At 42.1% G+C, this 15311-nt stretch overlaps 1 protein-coding gene across 1 annotated transcript in view; it reads right to left on the reverse strand.

Moving 5' to 3' along the window:
• Nucleotides 1-15311, reverse strand: part of LOC133131086 (protein unc-13 homolog C-like) — a 126400-nt gene that overhangs the window by 100531 nt on the left and 10558 nt on the right. Inside the window, exons 4-9 of the mRNA XM_061246214.1 lie at nucleotides 12171-12249; nucleotides 10265-10270; nucleotides 8940-9011; nucleotides 4356-4575; nucleotides 1589-1816; nucleotides 243-384 (exon numbers count right to left, since the gene is read on the reverse strand). Of these exons, the coding sequence (XP_061102198.1) occupies nucleotides 243-384; nucleotides 1589-1816; nucleotides 4356-4575; nucleotides 8940-9011; nucleotides 10265-10270; nucleotides 12171-12249 (747 nt within the window). The remainder of the gene's footprint in view (nucleotides 1-242; nucleotides 385-1588; nucleotides 1817-4355; nucleotides 4576-8939; nucleotides 9012-10264; nucleotides 10271-12170; nucleotides 12250-15311) is intronic.

Genomic DNA, 15311 nt, shown 5'->3' on the forward strand with positions numbered 1-15311 from the left:
TGTGGAAAATTACATTTCCCTTGCTGTGCTGAAGGTGCTTTAAAAACACTGAAAGTATCAAAACACCCTGTCACCAAATAAATCCACACAATCTGTATGAATCTGTGTATTTAAATGAGCCGTTCAGACTGGACACTGGACAGTGTACAATATGGGACCTTTAAGATCAACAGATCACAGGCCAAAGTGCATTGTTTGGTAGGTGCCCTGACCTGCATGTTCAGGCTCACGGTAATACTCACAAAAAGAATTTTTCATCCCAGACAGGGTTGAGGTTCCCAAAGATGGTCTTGGTTCTGCGCTTGGTCTTGCCCACTTGCACGGTCACATAAGGGTCGCTGGAACCGGTCTTGTCCTTGGCTTGTAAACCCTGAGCACACAAAACTGGGAGGAAAGAGGAGCGAGCCCCATCAGCCACCATGAATGCTGTTACACAGTCCGCATAATCTCGTAATTTGGGTCAGACAAGAGGGCCATACTACCATTACTCACTGAGGCAGTAGTATTTCATAGGCGCCAAGCATTAAATATAAATGAGTGACATGTTTAATTATTCAGCCTACATATATATTCTTCTGCTACCGGTTACTGCAGCTATCACTGAAAGGGTACACAGCGAACTGGTCTCAGCCGACGAGGAAGAAAAATGCAGCCATGAAACATTAGTGCAATCTGTCCGTAAGTAAACAACGGGAGGTTAGTTGGTCAGATCTGGCCCAACATATCAATGAGGAAATGCTCTTGGCTGCTTATGTAAAGAGCTTTGCATTAAGCACCTCCCCAGTATATTGTGGGAGTGCGCATTCACAATCTATGGCTAGCATTAGCCTATAATAAAGCAATATTATAATATTATCACTTTCTCTCCCATTATTTGCCAAACCACTGCAAATCAATAAAGCTCTGTATCTATCCAGCAAATAGTAACATAAATAATGAATGAACGCTTTCATGAATAGGAAATTCAATATCTTCTGGAAAAAGACATCCAGGGGGTGGGGACTGCTTTGCTTCCCCCTTGTGTATTCATATACCGCGAGGTCGAAGGCTTGGCAGCAGGTCTTGGTTATAGGAATCCACAAAGTCAGGAGAGGGGAAAGGGCACAATTACATCTGTGTGTTACAGGGACTCTGTTACTGTGGAGACAACAGAAAGGGGCAACTAGTGGAGCTGATGAAGTTATGAATCTGGTGATCTGTATTCCCGCATGTCAGGATCACATGTCAGGGGGCAGCAGGTAACCTAGTGGCTAAGGTACATGACGGGGACCCGATAATGGTTGTAGCACGTTCAGATCCACACAGCTGTTGAGCCCTTGAGCAAGGCCCTTAACTCCACATTCCAGGGGAGATTGTACTATGTTTAGTCTAATCAACTGGAAGTGACTTTGAATAAAAACGTCAGCTAAATAAATGTATTTTTTAAAATATCATTATTATTAGAATCAACAGTCGTCATCAGTAGATTGTGGTGTTTAGGAAGGGATATTGAATATACACAGACTCTTCATGGGCTATTACTCTTGCCAAACATCTCTAATGTTATTATGAATGGTAATGCTATGATGCTATTTGAATGCAAATCTACCGGTGATGGTGATTTTTGCAGACCACTTCGATGTGCCTTCCAGCACTGCCTGCTTGGCTGTTTTCAGGTGGCCGGAGAAGTCCTCTTTTGAAATCTGGAACATCTCCTGGATGACCTCGAACACCTCTGGCCGGTTCTTCTCCCGGATCTTCATCCTCTCCTTCATGGCCATGATGATGTTCTGGGTCTTGTCCTCAGCCCCGTGCTTGGAGCTTTTCTCCACGGCTCCTACACAGAAAATATCATGCCAAGGCCAATGCCAAGACAATGAATGATTACCATGCTGAAAAAGGGAAGGCATGACACTGTCCACAGCATTTCCGCATGCCGTGAATCTCGAAGAGACCCTGATACCTTTTTGTATTCTTTTTCTGGGTCCAATTGATTAATGAAGTCTATCATCTCATCCAAGACCATGAATTCAAATTGGATTACCATTAAAAAATTAATCATCATTTCACAAACACAATCAGTTGAAAATCAATTTGAGCATGGTTAATCGCATTCATGGAAAATAAATTGTTTATGCTGAATAGAACGATGATAATCATGGCCTGAAAGGCTTCCTGTTGAATACATTCTCCAACCATATTTGCACATTTACAACAAGTTGATTGCTGCAGCAATAAAACCATTGGTGATTATTTATTTATTTCTCTTTGTACGTCATTTGCTGTATTACTCAGCAGAAGAAATCCACAGGACTATTTTAAAACATCCAACTGCCACAATGCCCATGTTAGGGAACCCAAGTTCAAGCTCCTTTATCGTTCTCTCACATCAAAAACCTAAAGATCAAGAGACTGATCCCACGGGATAATAGCCCTCATAGCCGTTTTCAAAGATATACCCTTTCAGTAAAAGCGAGCGCCTTTCACACTTTTTTCTTTCATTCATTCCATAACTCAGAGGTTCTTTTTTTCCAGTGGTGAGATGTTTTTCTCAAGCGGCAGAGAGCTATAGAAGTTCTGTGCCAAGCAGTGCCCTCAGTCAACTCCAGCAAAGTAGAAGCCACTGTCAATATCAACAATGGGCTAAGAAACCACACTATACCACCACATATTGACCAAGGTCTACTTTCTAGCATTTCAGAGGCAAAAATGCTGTATCTAAATTTCATGGTGGCCTTTCCTTGATTATTCCCAACTGTGAATGTATCTAATGAGTTACAATATAGCTGAAGAACATTCTACAGTTTATCACTCGCAATTACTTTGTTTGAAAAGGAAACAACTATAACGGGATAACATGAGCTAGCAGGCATTCAGTTCTTTTATAGTGGTCTTAATGGAGTCATCTGCTTCATACAGTAGTCTTACACAAGACGGAAGAGGTTTTCACCATGAAGACCATTATCTCTTTAAGCCAAGGGAAACATAGCAAATCCTTAGTTCACCTTTCCCAGAAAATCGAATCTAAAGAATAGCAAAGAGCCACGCTCTCCATTAGAAAATACCTTTTAAGAGCACTCATTTCAGTATATTAATTCTTAAAAGTTTTGCCAAAGAATACAAATAAATAGGACTAATAACGTGTATGCAGTTATACTGTACAGCACGTGCATGTGTGTGTGTGTGTGTACATGTCCGCAGTGCTCTGCATGTGCATGCTTCTGGCCATCCTACATTCCAGAAGACTGCATTTCCGTTCTGTGCCTTGTTAACTTGCCCCTGGGCTCTACATGTATTTATTTTTAGTTTGTACAGTTTGTATTAATAGCAGCCGGCCATTAACCGCACTCAGTTGGAAACAGCGTGGTCTACAGGCCATGCTGACGCATGGCACTCAAGGGGCAGCTTGTAGCCTAGAGGCTAAGGTGCTATAGGCTAGTGGCTAAGGCGCTTGACAGAGACCTGGAAGGTTGGTGGTTTAAGCCCCAGTGTAGCCACAATAAGATCAGATGACGGTTCAAGCTCAAGCAAGATCAGTGCAGCAAGGCCATTAACCCCACATTGCTACAGGGGGGATTAGCCCCTGCTTAGTCTAATCAACTGTAAATTGCTTTGGATGAAAGAGTCAGTAAAATAACTGTGATGTAATGCTTTGGATAAAAGCATCAGCTGAATAACTGTAATGTAGTGCTTGGGATGAAAGCATCAGCTACATAACTGTAATGTAATGCTTTGGATAAAAGCGTCAGCTGAATAACTGTGATGTAATGCTTTGGATAAAAGCATCAGCTGAATAACTGTAATGTAGTGCTTGGGATGAAAGCATCAGCTACATAACTGTAATGTAATGCTTTGGATAAAAGCGTCAGCTGAATAACTGTAATGTAATGCTTTGGATATAAGTGACAGCTAATTAAGTGTAATATAATGCTTTGGATAAAAGCGTCAGCTGAATAACTGTAATGTAATGCTTTGGATATAAGTGACAGCTAATTAAGTGTAATATAATGCTTTGGATAAAAGCGTCAGCTAAATAGCTGTAATGTAACACTTTGGATAAAAGTGTCAGCTAAATAGCTGTAATGTAACACTTTGGATAAAAGCGTCAGCTAAATAGCTGTAATGTAACACTTTGGATAAAAGCGTCAGCTAAATAGCTGTAATGTAACACTTTGGATAAAAGTGTCAGCTAAATAGCTGTAATGTGACACTTTGGATAAAAGTGTCAGCTAAATAGCTGTAATGTAACACTTTGGATAAAAGTGTCAGCTAAATAGCTGTAATGTAACACTTTGGATAAAAGTGTCAGCTAAATAGCTGTAATGTGACGCTGTGGATAAAAGCGTCAGTTAAACAGCTGATGTGACGTGACTCACGTTGCAGACAGTCGGCGTTGAGGAGGTCCTGGCACTTTTCGTGGCACTTGACGCCGCACTCCGAGCAGCGCATGCCCTGGCGGGCGATGCCCCACAGCAGCCCCTCGCACTCCTGGCAGTACGCCGGGGCCGTCGCCGTCCACACCTCGAAGTTGTGCGGGGTGGTGGACGATATGGGGTAGATCATGGCCTGCAGGGTCTTCCTGTAGACGTGCTGTTTCTGAAAGGAGAGAAACATGAGGCCATGCTGTGAAATAAAAGACCATGTTGAGCTGGTCTGAACTGGTAAACCAGCTACCGGCTGTTCCAAAAGCGGTTTTATTCAGCTGGCGGAAACCTCGCAGCATTCGGGGCGGCCTATAGGCTAGTGACTAAGGTGCTTGACTGAGACCTAGAAGATCGGTGGTTCAAGACCCTCGTGTAGCCACAATAAGATCAGTGCAGGTGTTGGGCCCTTGAGTAAGGCCCTTAACCCCACATCGCTCCAATGGAGATTGCCCCCTGCTCAGTCTAATGAACTGTAAGCTGCTTTGGATAAAAGTGTCACCTAAATTAACTGTAACTTTGTGAAGGAATAAAACGATTCTGCCATAGAGGTTGAGTTAAATTTAGCATTATGTTTCCTTCTGCTCCTTCGCTCTATAAAGGTGTTAAAACCTCCGAGGCAGTTACATCCTTTCTAGTATGCATACATACATATGCATTTAACTTCATTAAAATTTGAATGCCAATGTGAGAAACCAATTTGAAACCCAACGGCATAAACCAAATGCTTATTTCGATCCTCTTTTTTCTAAGCCATTTAGAAAAAAACATGCTTCACTGCATGTCACACTAAAGGCTTACTATACACCATGCATTGTTAAGTCACTCCAAAAATAAGACCTTTATCAGATTACATGCAAGGTGGTGATTAAAGGGATGAAAATAATTCTGGCTGCAGTATGAAGCATTTTTGTTAAACCCTGCCTACATTTCCCAAGAGGCTCTGTCATGTGACAAAAAACTAAATCTAAACTGAGGAATTAATGCCTGCTGTAAATTGCCATCATGCTCCCTCTGCCTGATCGGAAGAACGTTAAAACCTCTACTGCTTTTCAACACTGATTTACATTAATGACTTTACTGCAAGTGCAAGGATCCAAAAAGAGAATAAATGTATATTTACACCTCTCACCACACCCATGAATTCTCTATCCACTAGGAACCATACAGTACAATGTACAAACTAATGGATGTTAATGTTTATTGCCACAATATTATGAATATAACATGCCATATACAGTATGAATTTGACCAACTACCGTATCTACGCAAATGCTTGAAGGATGACTCAAAGCAACTCAAACTTAAAATGTTTCTCTTTTTTATAAAAAAAAAAAAAAGCCAGGTGTGCAAGCCTTATTTCCCAACCCTTTGTTACCCATTCTGTTGTTTTGTGTACTTGTTGGAATAAAAAAGAACGCCATCTCATTTTGAGATGATTTTGTGGTTCCTTTATAAGCCGCATATGATTTTTATCCCTCATTATCAGCCCAGAGTCAATCACTCAATCTCTCCATCCATCTCTCTCTTCATCTGCAAAGGACACTAGTGACATTCTTCTTACTCATTCTTTCAATAAGACCCTAGATCACTGAAATGCATAGACTGCCACCGATGTCTCATTTCAACATTACTGCATATGAAAATTGAGATGTATGCATAAAATCAGTTCCTTGATTTGTAACGTGCATACCAACATTTTAAATGTAACATTTTCGGTGAACCAGTGCATCTTAACTGTACAGTACATGTGAGAGCCTATGACCCATTTACAGAGCTGTGCCGTTTTCAGTGTAATTCAGCTTGCTTGAGGGTCCCATCAGGCAGTCAACTATCCACACAAGCATTACACCCCACTGATAATCGCTACCGCTCTATTACAGACTTTTAATTATGTATAACATAAGAACAAAAGATGACCATAATTTAAGAACAAAGTTTCAAATTCATCTTCCTGAATGGCAGTAAAAGTGTTTCCTACAGTGTCTTCAGCCACTAAACATAGAGGTACCGTCTGCCTGTGGGGTGAAAGCACAGCACTGCTGCAGCCAACGGCCTGAAGACTGGTGGAGTAGGCGCGGTGATCTAATTTAACGAAACGTCCGACAATCAAGACAATCGAGAGCGATTGGCGAATGACTTCACATGCAACCTAAGTGGAGCCTTAGACAAAGCAGATGTCAACGCATTATCCACTGGCCTCGCTCTCTGGCAGCATGCCATGGGAAGAATCTCTCTCCTGCAGATTTAATCAGAGTTGGGCCGATTAATACCAGCACTAAGCAGTGTGGGCAATATGGTTCTAAAAGCTCCCCCAGCACCCCCCTCCCATGGTCTCACCACACCCTCCCACCCAGACAGACGCACAACCAAAGCCTCTACATTGCTTGGAAAGGTTTCAGGTCAGTTAATTTCATGAATAAATCCCGGTCATCTGCCAGCCACCATTAATGAAGTGTGGCATTTGGTGTCATGTTACACAACTGAACGTCTTTTACTTCTAGCCACAGCTTATTGCCTCGCTGGCCTTTTTCACTGTTCTGTTGACATGCATCACACTGCGCCCGTGCTGATATTTAAAAACCCCTTCCATATTTTACAACACTGTTTATTGCTCACCTGCTGCAGTAAATCGCTGACAGTGCGTCACACTAGCTTTTTTAGCTTAATGTGGCGTGGAGACTGACTGGGGCATTAGCATTGAAATCTGCTGAAAACCCATATCCCGTGCCCTGTTTTGATGGCATCAATTCCACTTTTTTGATTATTTATTTCGGAATGATTTATTTAGATTATTTACTCGGAAGTGGCGATGACAGGCGTGCCATAAAGGGAGTTACATCCCTGACACATGCATTATTGATTCTGCCTGCCGTTGAGATTGATGAAGGCTACACAATGGGAAACAATATCGTCTCGACTCCTGCTGGGACAGGCACACTGCAAGCCCAAACCTGCAGGCCTCAGTGAAAGACTCCAGCTGTGGCACCTTAAATACTCAAGGAGACATACGTACGGAAACAAGCCCATTTAGAACAATGACTGAAAGCACTAATGATATCTAACATGACTGTACACTTGGCTGTAAGTAGCGGTAACAACACAAGCGCAGTGTAATTAGCTATGACACCCAGTGCAGAACCTTACACTCACAAAAGATTGTACAACTAACAAATCAAACTGCCACACTGCAACAGTCATGAGAAATATAAACCTCCATTTACTTTAGCGTCATTGTGCTCTATTGCAGTAGCCAGTTTTCCCTTAAGGAAAAACAACTACTGTAATATGAAGGAGATGTACGGTAAGCAAGGCAGAAGAGCCTTTTTGCCAAAATTCTTGTGAGGGAGACCGCTGAAGCAAATTGTGACCTTGGACTTATAAGGTTCCATCAAGTCTTTCAGAGTAGTGTTGGGATATTGAGCTTCAACGCTTTCACATCCCAACACAGCAAAACTGAAATGCAGGGCAGTTCTTCATACAGTAGATCAACAGACACCCTAAAACTACTCTGAAGGCATAATATCCAAATCAAATTTCCATATAAACAACATGTTTATGGCACTAACTCATTTTTGTCAAAAATGTAAATTAAGGTCTCAAAATGGAGGACCGTGGACATGTAACTCTCCTCTTCTAAATTTTGTAACCTTTATCTCTGTAACCACATTAAAACATATGGCTGTGTTTGGCGGAACATTCCAGAGAGCGATCCTCGCAGTGATGCACTGTTGTGTGCGTAACACAGCGGCTGACACACAGACGTCTGGCTGTCCTAAAATGAGTTATATACGTTCCACCGCTGCTGCAATCTGAGGCCCCGCGTGCACCCCCATGGCCCCTGCCTCTTCAGAAACACCCTGCGCCCTGGCAACCCCATAAATCCAGCTAACCAAACCAACTCCACTCACAAACATAAATAAATTAGGATTAGCCTTGTTAGACAACAACTACAAACCAAAGTAAATGTATTAATGACGCTTCTCTGCTAGTGAAATTCCTAATGCAGCTGTCAAAGGCACCCTCCGAAGGGGTGTGATCTTGCATGAATCAAACAGGATCATTGCCCTGTTCATTTGTATGAGATATTCTTTCTATTTCATGACATAGGTAATCTCTTCACTGACTGCAACATTCTTCAAAACTCCACTGTCACCACAACTGACAGTAGTTTGCAAACAGTAGCCCCACCTCACTGAAAATTTAGGCGGTCATTGCTGAAAAATGATGAATTGCAGCACAACCAACAAGATGCGCGAGTGAAGAAAACCATTCACTGCAATACTCCATTACATTTTTGGTAAAGGTATTCTTTATTGCTTTACATTTTCACATCGTTCTAATTAAGAAACCTGCCTGCTGAAACACTGCGATCTGTCATTGTGAATTTGGTCCAATATCCCACAAGCCTGCTTCCTGCGAACGTCTCCGTTGTCTGAATTACCTTGCATTAGTCATACTTGGCTGCCTCCTATTAGCTTCAGACTCCTTGATGTAAGCGTGATATTTTGAGAGCTGCAGAGCATGAGAGAATCTTACCAGGTCTTCATTGTTTAAGGTGGATCGGGTCACAAGGGCAAAAGATATGCCTGCCTTTCGAGCAGCCAATGTCTGTAAGAATGTAAACGCATAAAAATAATGTGAGTACAAGAATGAGAGCTAAACTAAACAGTCAGTTAAAAAAGGACATTAAATAGCATAACACATACCGTGCAACTGCATGAAACATTCACTTCTCTGAATCCTTTCTTTGACTATTTATCAACTTTTCATAGATAATGCCATGAATGAATTGGTAGCTATGTGATGTGAAACAAAATGTGTTTTTTCGGAGAGAAAATTTCCTGGCAAAGGCTGTCCTTCCCTTGAGTTCTGCAGTAAAAATAAAACAGCATGCATACAATTCCCCATCTCTTTGTGATAAGAGTGTGGGTTAGCAGAGCGTCAAATGCTCAACAGTTTTGCCTGATTGTTTTGCTGTGAGAGAATTTCTGATTATTTCAGTTAACATCCGTGCAGGAAAAACGAATCGCCATGAGCCACAGCACTTTGGACTGAGATAAACAGAATGTTTTTCCTTAGAGAGAAAATTGGATAAAGAGTCTCCAAGAAGTCAAAGGAGGTATAAGGAAATCAGCTTAACTGAACTATAGCTATGTATAAATTCCAGAATATAATTTTATAGCTCAATCAAGAAACAGAATGTTTAAGTGCATGTTTGGATTTAGAGGGAAAAACAATTAAAAAAATCAACACATAATCAATTTGAATATTGAAAATTTCAAAAATGATTTTGGTTCGGTTCTTCTCTGTAATGTGGATGTTAGGTGGAAGGGCTTATGGACCAGGCTGAGAACTTAATTCCAAAACCCAAAGCCAAAACAGAATTCCTCAAATTATAATCAGTTAAGACAAGCCAATTAAAGGAAGCAAAAAGCATGTTAAATTCACGGTTCCCCCTTGAGTACACAGGGATTTGCACCTCCAAGCAATTATGGTCAGGTTCAACCTTGTATGGGGAGCTCCACATCCACAAAGTTCTTCTGACTCCCTACCATAAATAGCACGGCTAAACATACGTTCCTTGGATAATAGTTAAGAATTGTGTATGTGCATGTGTGTGTGTGTGTGTGTGTGTGTGTGTGGTGGGGTGTGTGTGTGTGTGTGTGTGTGTGTGCACATTCTATGTAAATAGAACAGACAGGATAACGCTTCTTCACACCTACGTAATTTGGTATACTTTGGGACAACAGCTTGGAGACATGCTGAGCGACACCCTGTGAAGTACGTATTTAGCCTTTTAAGCGAGATGAAGGCGAAAGTAAGGATAAGAACACACAGTGTAGTGCAAAACAGGCTCTTACCAAAGCCTTGGGATTCCCAGCAGCAAAAAGAAGAAGACAAAAAAACATCAGTTAGGAAAAAGACTGAAATAAAGTCTAAAAATCTAAAATGCTATCAACAGAAGCCCTGCACAAACTGCCCATACATGTATATACAGTGCTGCTTCTGTTGCCATGCAAAACTTGGTCGCTATACAGAAGGACACCATGAAGTCTATGAAGGCATTTTTAAAAATATAATTTTGAGAAATGACCAAAAAGTCATTATCGGTGCATGCATTGCAGACTGCAAAAATCCAATTCACCCATGCGCTGCGATATCTTTTTTACAGTATGTCTGCTATAGGAGGAATGTCTAATATTTCCGCTGTCTATTGTGCACAGCATCAGAAGGGCGCAATCTGACAAACAAAAGACACATACAGTATACTTATTTACTGTGAAGCCAGCAACACAAGGCTGGCCTAGTTATACCGGGGAGTGAATTTCACCATGGTCCAAGAGGTAAGACAAGGGTACCCTAAACCTGTACTAGAGGAATGCAGGCATTGACAGCTGACAATATTGGATTTGTCTTTACCATCCGCTCCCCCAGCTACAGCAAGAATCATGGTAAAGATCCATGGTACGCCACAGGTGTGGAAAGCGCATGAATGTAGGCGAGGGGGTAAAGTGAGCTGTACATGAACGTAGTTGTTGATGTAAGTCTACTGGTCATGCGGTGTAATCATCAGCCCAGGTTGCTGCAGGCACAGGTACTGTATGACGGCAAATAAAACTTGAGTCGTGAACAGGGCTGGCTATAGGTTTCCACAGCAACCTCCCCACCCCTACTGCAGGTTCGTCCAATCACATACCCACCTAGTTGCTAAGGTACATGACTGGGACCCGGAAGGTAGGTGGTTCAAACCCCAGTGTAGCCACAATAAAATCCACTGCTGGGCCATTAACCCCACATTGCTCCAGGGGGGTTTGTCCCCTGCCTAGTCTAATCAACTGTAAGTTGCATTGGATAAAAGTGTCAGCTAAATAATAAATTATTATTTAAACACTGCTGCTAGACTGAAGCAATCACACAGCCCACTGAGGAGTGGAATGGGAGGATGGATTAAACCGCTCGTGTTTAGTGACTTCATCTGGGGCGAAGAAGGCTTTCGGGCGCATCGCATGTACATGAGAAAAAGCCTTGGCGCAGTTCAGTCAGATTTCAATGAAGTCCTTGTATATTTTTGGGTTGAGTTGTCAACATTTCAAATGGCGCCAATGTTGCGTATAGTATATCCTGTTCAGCAGAGGAAGGACAGAATAGCACTTGGGTTGAAATCTGACAACTCACTGAAAAATATCACCCATAGTCATTATGGGGCCGTGTGGGAATGGTGATATATATACGCAAAACCCAAAACAATATTACAACCCATACTTACCGAGATAACAGTTGTTTTTTTTTATTTCATGAGAGATATGGACAAATACAATCATCAAGCATCAAGTTTTACTCTTCAGTCCTCAAGCATTTGAAAAGCAGAGCCATATGCTCTGTTCACATTATACTGTCAATTAATAAAAATAGTCATTGTGTATTTGGCGGGACATTAATTGTACTTACACAGAGAGAAAACATTGACACTTTTACAACGCAACGTGCTATTTACATGAATTATACTTGACATACTTCCAGCAGCACAATGATAAAATAATAACATAATAAATTACTAAAATTATCAGAAACATATATGGCAAATTCTATTGGTTAATCTCGAGCATTAATGAATTACAGGTCTATGAAGTACGGTATAATGGCACATACTAACACAAGGAGCTGTTGCCGGCAAAGGCTATAATAACACTTCCCCTACGTAATATATTGGAAGTCAGATAAACTCCTTGTAAATCACGGGTAACCTTGTTGAGTGGGATAACTCACCAGGTCTCGGACAATGGGCATAGTCCTCTTGCGTCGTAAATCCGGCATGCTGTCGATACCATAAAGTATGCTGCCAGGCCTGGGGAAGCAGACAGATATAGTGCTTATTAATATCATATAATGCTGTGCATGGTAAGACATTACTGGACTAAAAAGGGAGATTTGAATTACAGTACTCGTGACCGGTGCAGACCGTATGTTACTCCTTTTTTTCCTTCGCTTTTGGACGCTCACAGAAATAAAGGTATGAAAAGTGCTTAAAAATGCTTGTCGCTGAGGCGGTACCCGAAAGCTACATACCCCAAGCCACCATATACAATTAATTTGTACCTTTTTTGCTTGGGAAACAAACTCATTTGTACCCAAAGAGAATATTACTGTACTTTCAGGGTATGTTTGGGAAATTTTATCCTTGAAGAACAAAAATGTACCTCCATTCCTGAGGGTGCAGGAAGAACAGCTAGCTACTGTAACCCCCGCCAATGAGAAGCTAACAGGGCATAGTGCAGTGAGGCAGGCAATCCACATGCTATCAGCTCTATGGCAGGAGGGACGGCTTTCACTGGGTGAAGGAAAGGGTGACTTTATACATATTTATGTTTTCTGAACAAGTGTTTTAGTCTTAAAATAAGACTGATTTTATTGTTTTCTCTGAAGTAGAAAATATTAGATTGTTTTAAGTTACTGTTTGCCTGACACATTTCTTATTACAATCTTTAAATTAGATTTGATTGACAAAAGATATGTTCTTATTCTATTGGCAAATCTTGAAATAAGTATAATGTCATTGGCAATACATTTGTCTTATTTAGGAAAAAAAGCTAAATAAATACGATTTTAAGTCCCGTTATAAGACTAAGACGCTTTATATCTTCATTTTTTTCCAGTTGTTTAGTTCCTCAGGCACGGTTTTCAGCAGGACGCTTGGGCCTCGGCTGCTCCTTCCTGGCACAGTGCGTGAGGTGAGCGTCACAGGGCAGGTACAGAGTCACAGAGAGCGTCACAGGGCAGGTACAGGTCAGAGTCACAGAGAGCGTCACAGGGCAGGTACAGGTACAGAGTCACAGAGAGCGTCACAGGGCAGGTACAGGTACAGAGTCACAGAGAGCGTCACAGGGCAGGTACAGGTCAGAGTCACAGACAGCGTCACAGGCAGGTACAGGTCAGAGTCACAGAGAGCGTCACAGGCAGGTACAGGTCAGAGTCACAGAGAGCATCACAGGGCAGGTACAGGTCAGAGTCACAGGGCAGGTACAGGTCAGAGTCACAGAGAGCATCACAGGGCAGGTACAGGTACAGAGTCACAGAGAGCGTCACAGGGCAGGTACAGGTCAGAGTCACAGATAGCGTCACAGGGCAGGTACAGGTCAGAGTCACAGAGAGCGTCACAGGCAGGTACAGGTCAGAGTCACAGAGAGCATCACAGGGCAGGTACAGGTCAGAGTCACAGGGCAGGTACAGGTCAGAGTCACAGAGAGCGTCACAGGGCAGGTACAGGTACAGAGTCACAGAGAGCGTCACAGGGCAGGTACAGGTCAGAGTCACAGAGAGCGTCACAGGCAGGTACAGGTCAGAGTCACAGAGAGCGTCACAGGCAGGTACAGGTCAGAGTCACAGAGAGAGTCACAGGGCAGGTACAGGTCAGAGTCACAGAGAGGGTCACAGGGCAGGTACAGGTCAGAGTCACAGAGCCCCCTCCCACCTGGTGACTCACACACCACGCCCAGACACATACAATCTCAAAACAATGGTCCAGTAGGAACCCTGTGATTCCATAGAAAAACCCTATCTAGTTATGGTTCTGAGTATAAATAATAATGGTTCTTTGTCTAGAAACTTTCACAATTCACACCTATGATAGAGGGTTCCATGCACAATTAAAAAGGGTTCCTCCATGGATTCAAGACAAATAACCTTTTTCAGAACCTGTGTAGGGTGACTGCATTTGGGATGACTGATCCAGACAGTTCACCTGAGCTGACTGCATTTTCAGGGAGTAATCTGGACACTTTCTGATTTAATTGCTGATAAATTTGTACATCGATTTTGATAAAAGCATCTGCTAAATAAAATGTAATGTGATGTTGTCATGCCCGGCTTTGCCATGCTGGGTCCGCCTCACTCTACCTGGCTTCACATAATACATTTCGGAGTCTCTCCCTACCGGTCTGCAGGGGGAGCTGTGCTGGCTAGCCATTGTGGCTAATTGACTAATGATTGGGGGGAGTTTAAAACCATATCCTCCATGGCAGCTCTCTCTCTCTGGCTCTCTCTCTCATTGCTGCTCTGGCCCTGTGCTACGAGGGCTGGCTGCAGCTCCTTTCTCTAATCTTTGCCCTCACCTCTCTTTTTGCATTTCATTACATTATGCTTACTTTCACAACATTTTTGTTTGCCTACACTTACTGATCTTTTGGAAGCTTATGATTTAATAAATGATTCTGATTTGAACTTTGAATCGGTGTGGTCTCCCCTATGCCATTGCTACTGTGAGCTAGGTAGTCGTGACAATGTAAACTCTGAACTCCTCTGTCAGCAGGTGGAATTCACTCTGCCTGCTTTGCAGTTTGGCTTCTATATTGAACAACACAGTTAAGGAAGCGTTGAGTTTTTTTTTTTGCTTCATGTTACTTGAAATGGCAGACGGCAACAAAAAGAAAATCTTCTTTAAACAGTTCATTTTGTTAAGCCTATGTTTGGCCTATGTCTCGGGCTGTTTTTTCTTATTTCTCAACCTCATACTCAAAATGAATTCCTTGACTTGCTTATGATGGCACAACTGTGGTTGCTCTAAGGAAGCGATTGAACATACCTGACTAATCAGAAACACCCAGGACGGCCTGAAATGGAGGGGGGACTATGTATAAAATGGGCTGTAATCCCTACATGAATCAACCGTTATGGCTGTAAACAGCCTGAAATTAAAGGTGACCGTCTACACTTCACCCTATTTCAAAACCAGTCTGACTACAGAGCCAAAACAACATAAGTGTACCATTATCAAAATACTTACAGGCTGCACTGTACATGAGTACATACATAAAGTACAAAAGACACCACAAATAAAAACTGTTAATCTTCTTACGCGTTCCTGTTTGAATATCCTTTTTGTAATCCAACTACGCGTTCTCAGATTCTCAA

The sequence above is a fragment of the Conger conger genome, chromosome 6, assembly GCF_963514075.1.
Source record: "Conger conger chromosome 6, fConCon1.1, whole genome shotgun sequence".
NCBI classification, from domain to species: domain Eukaryota; kingdom Metazoa; phylum Chordata; class Actinopteri; order Anguilliformes; family Congridae; genus Conger; species Conger conger.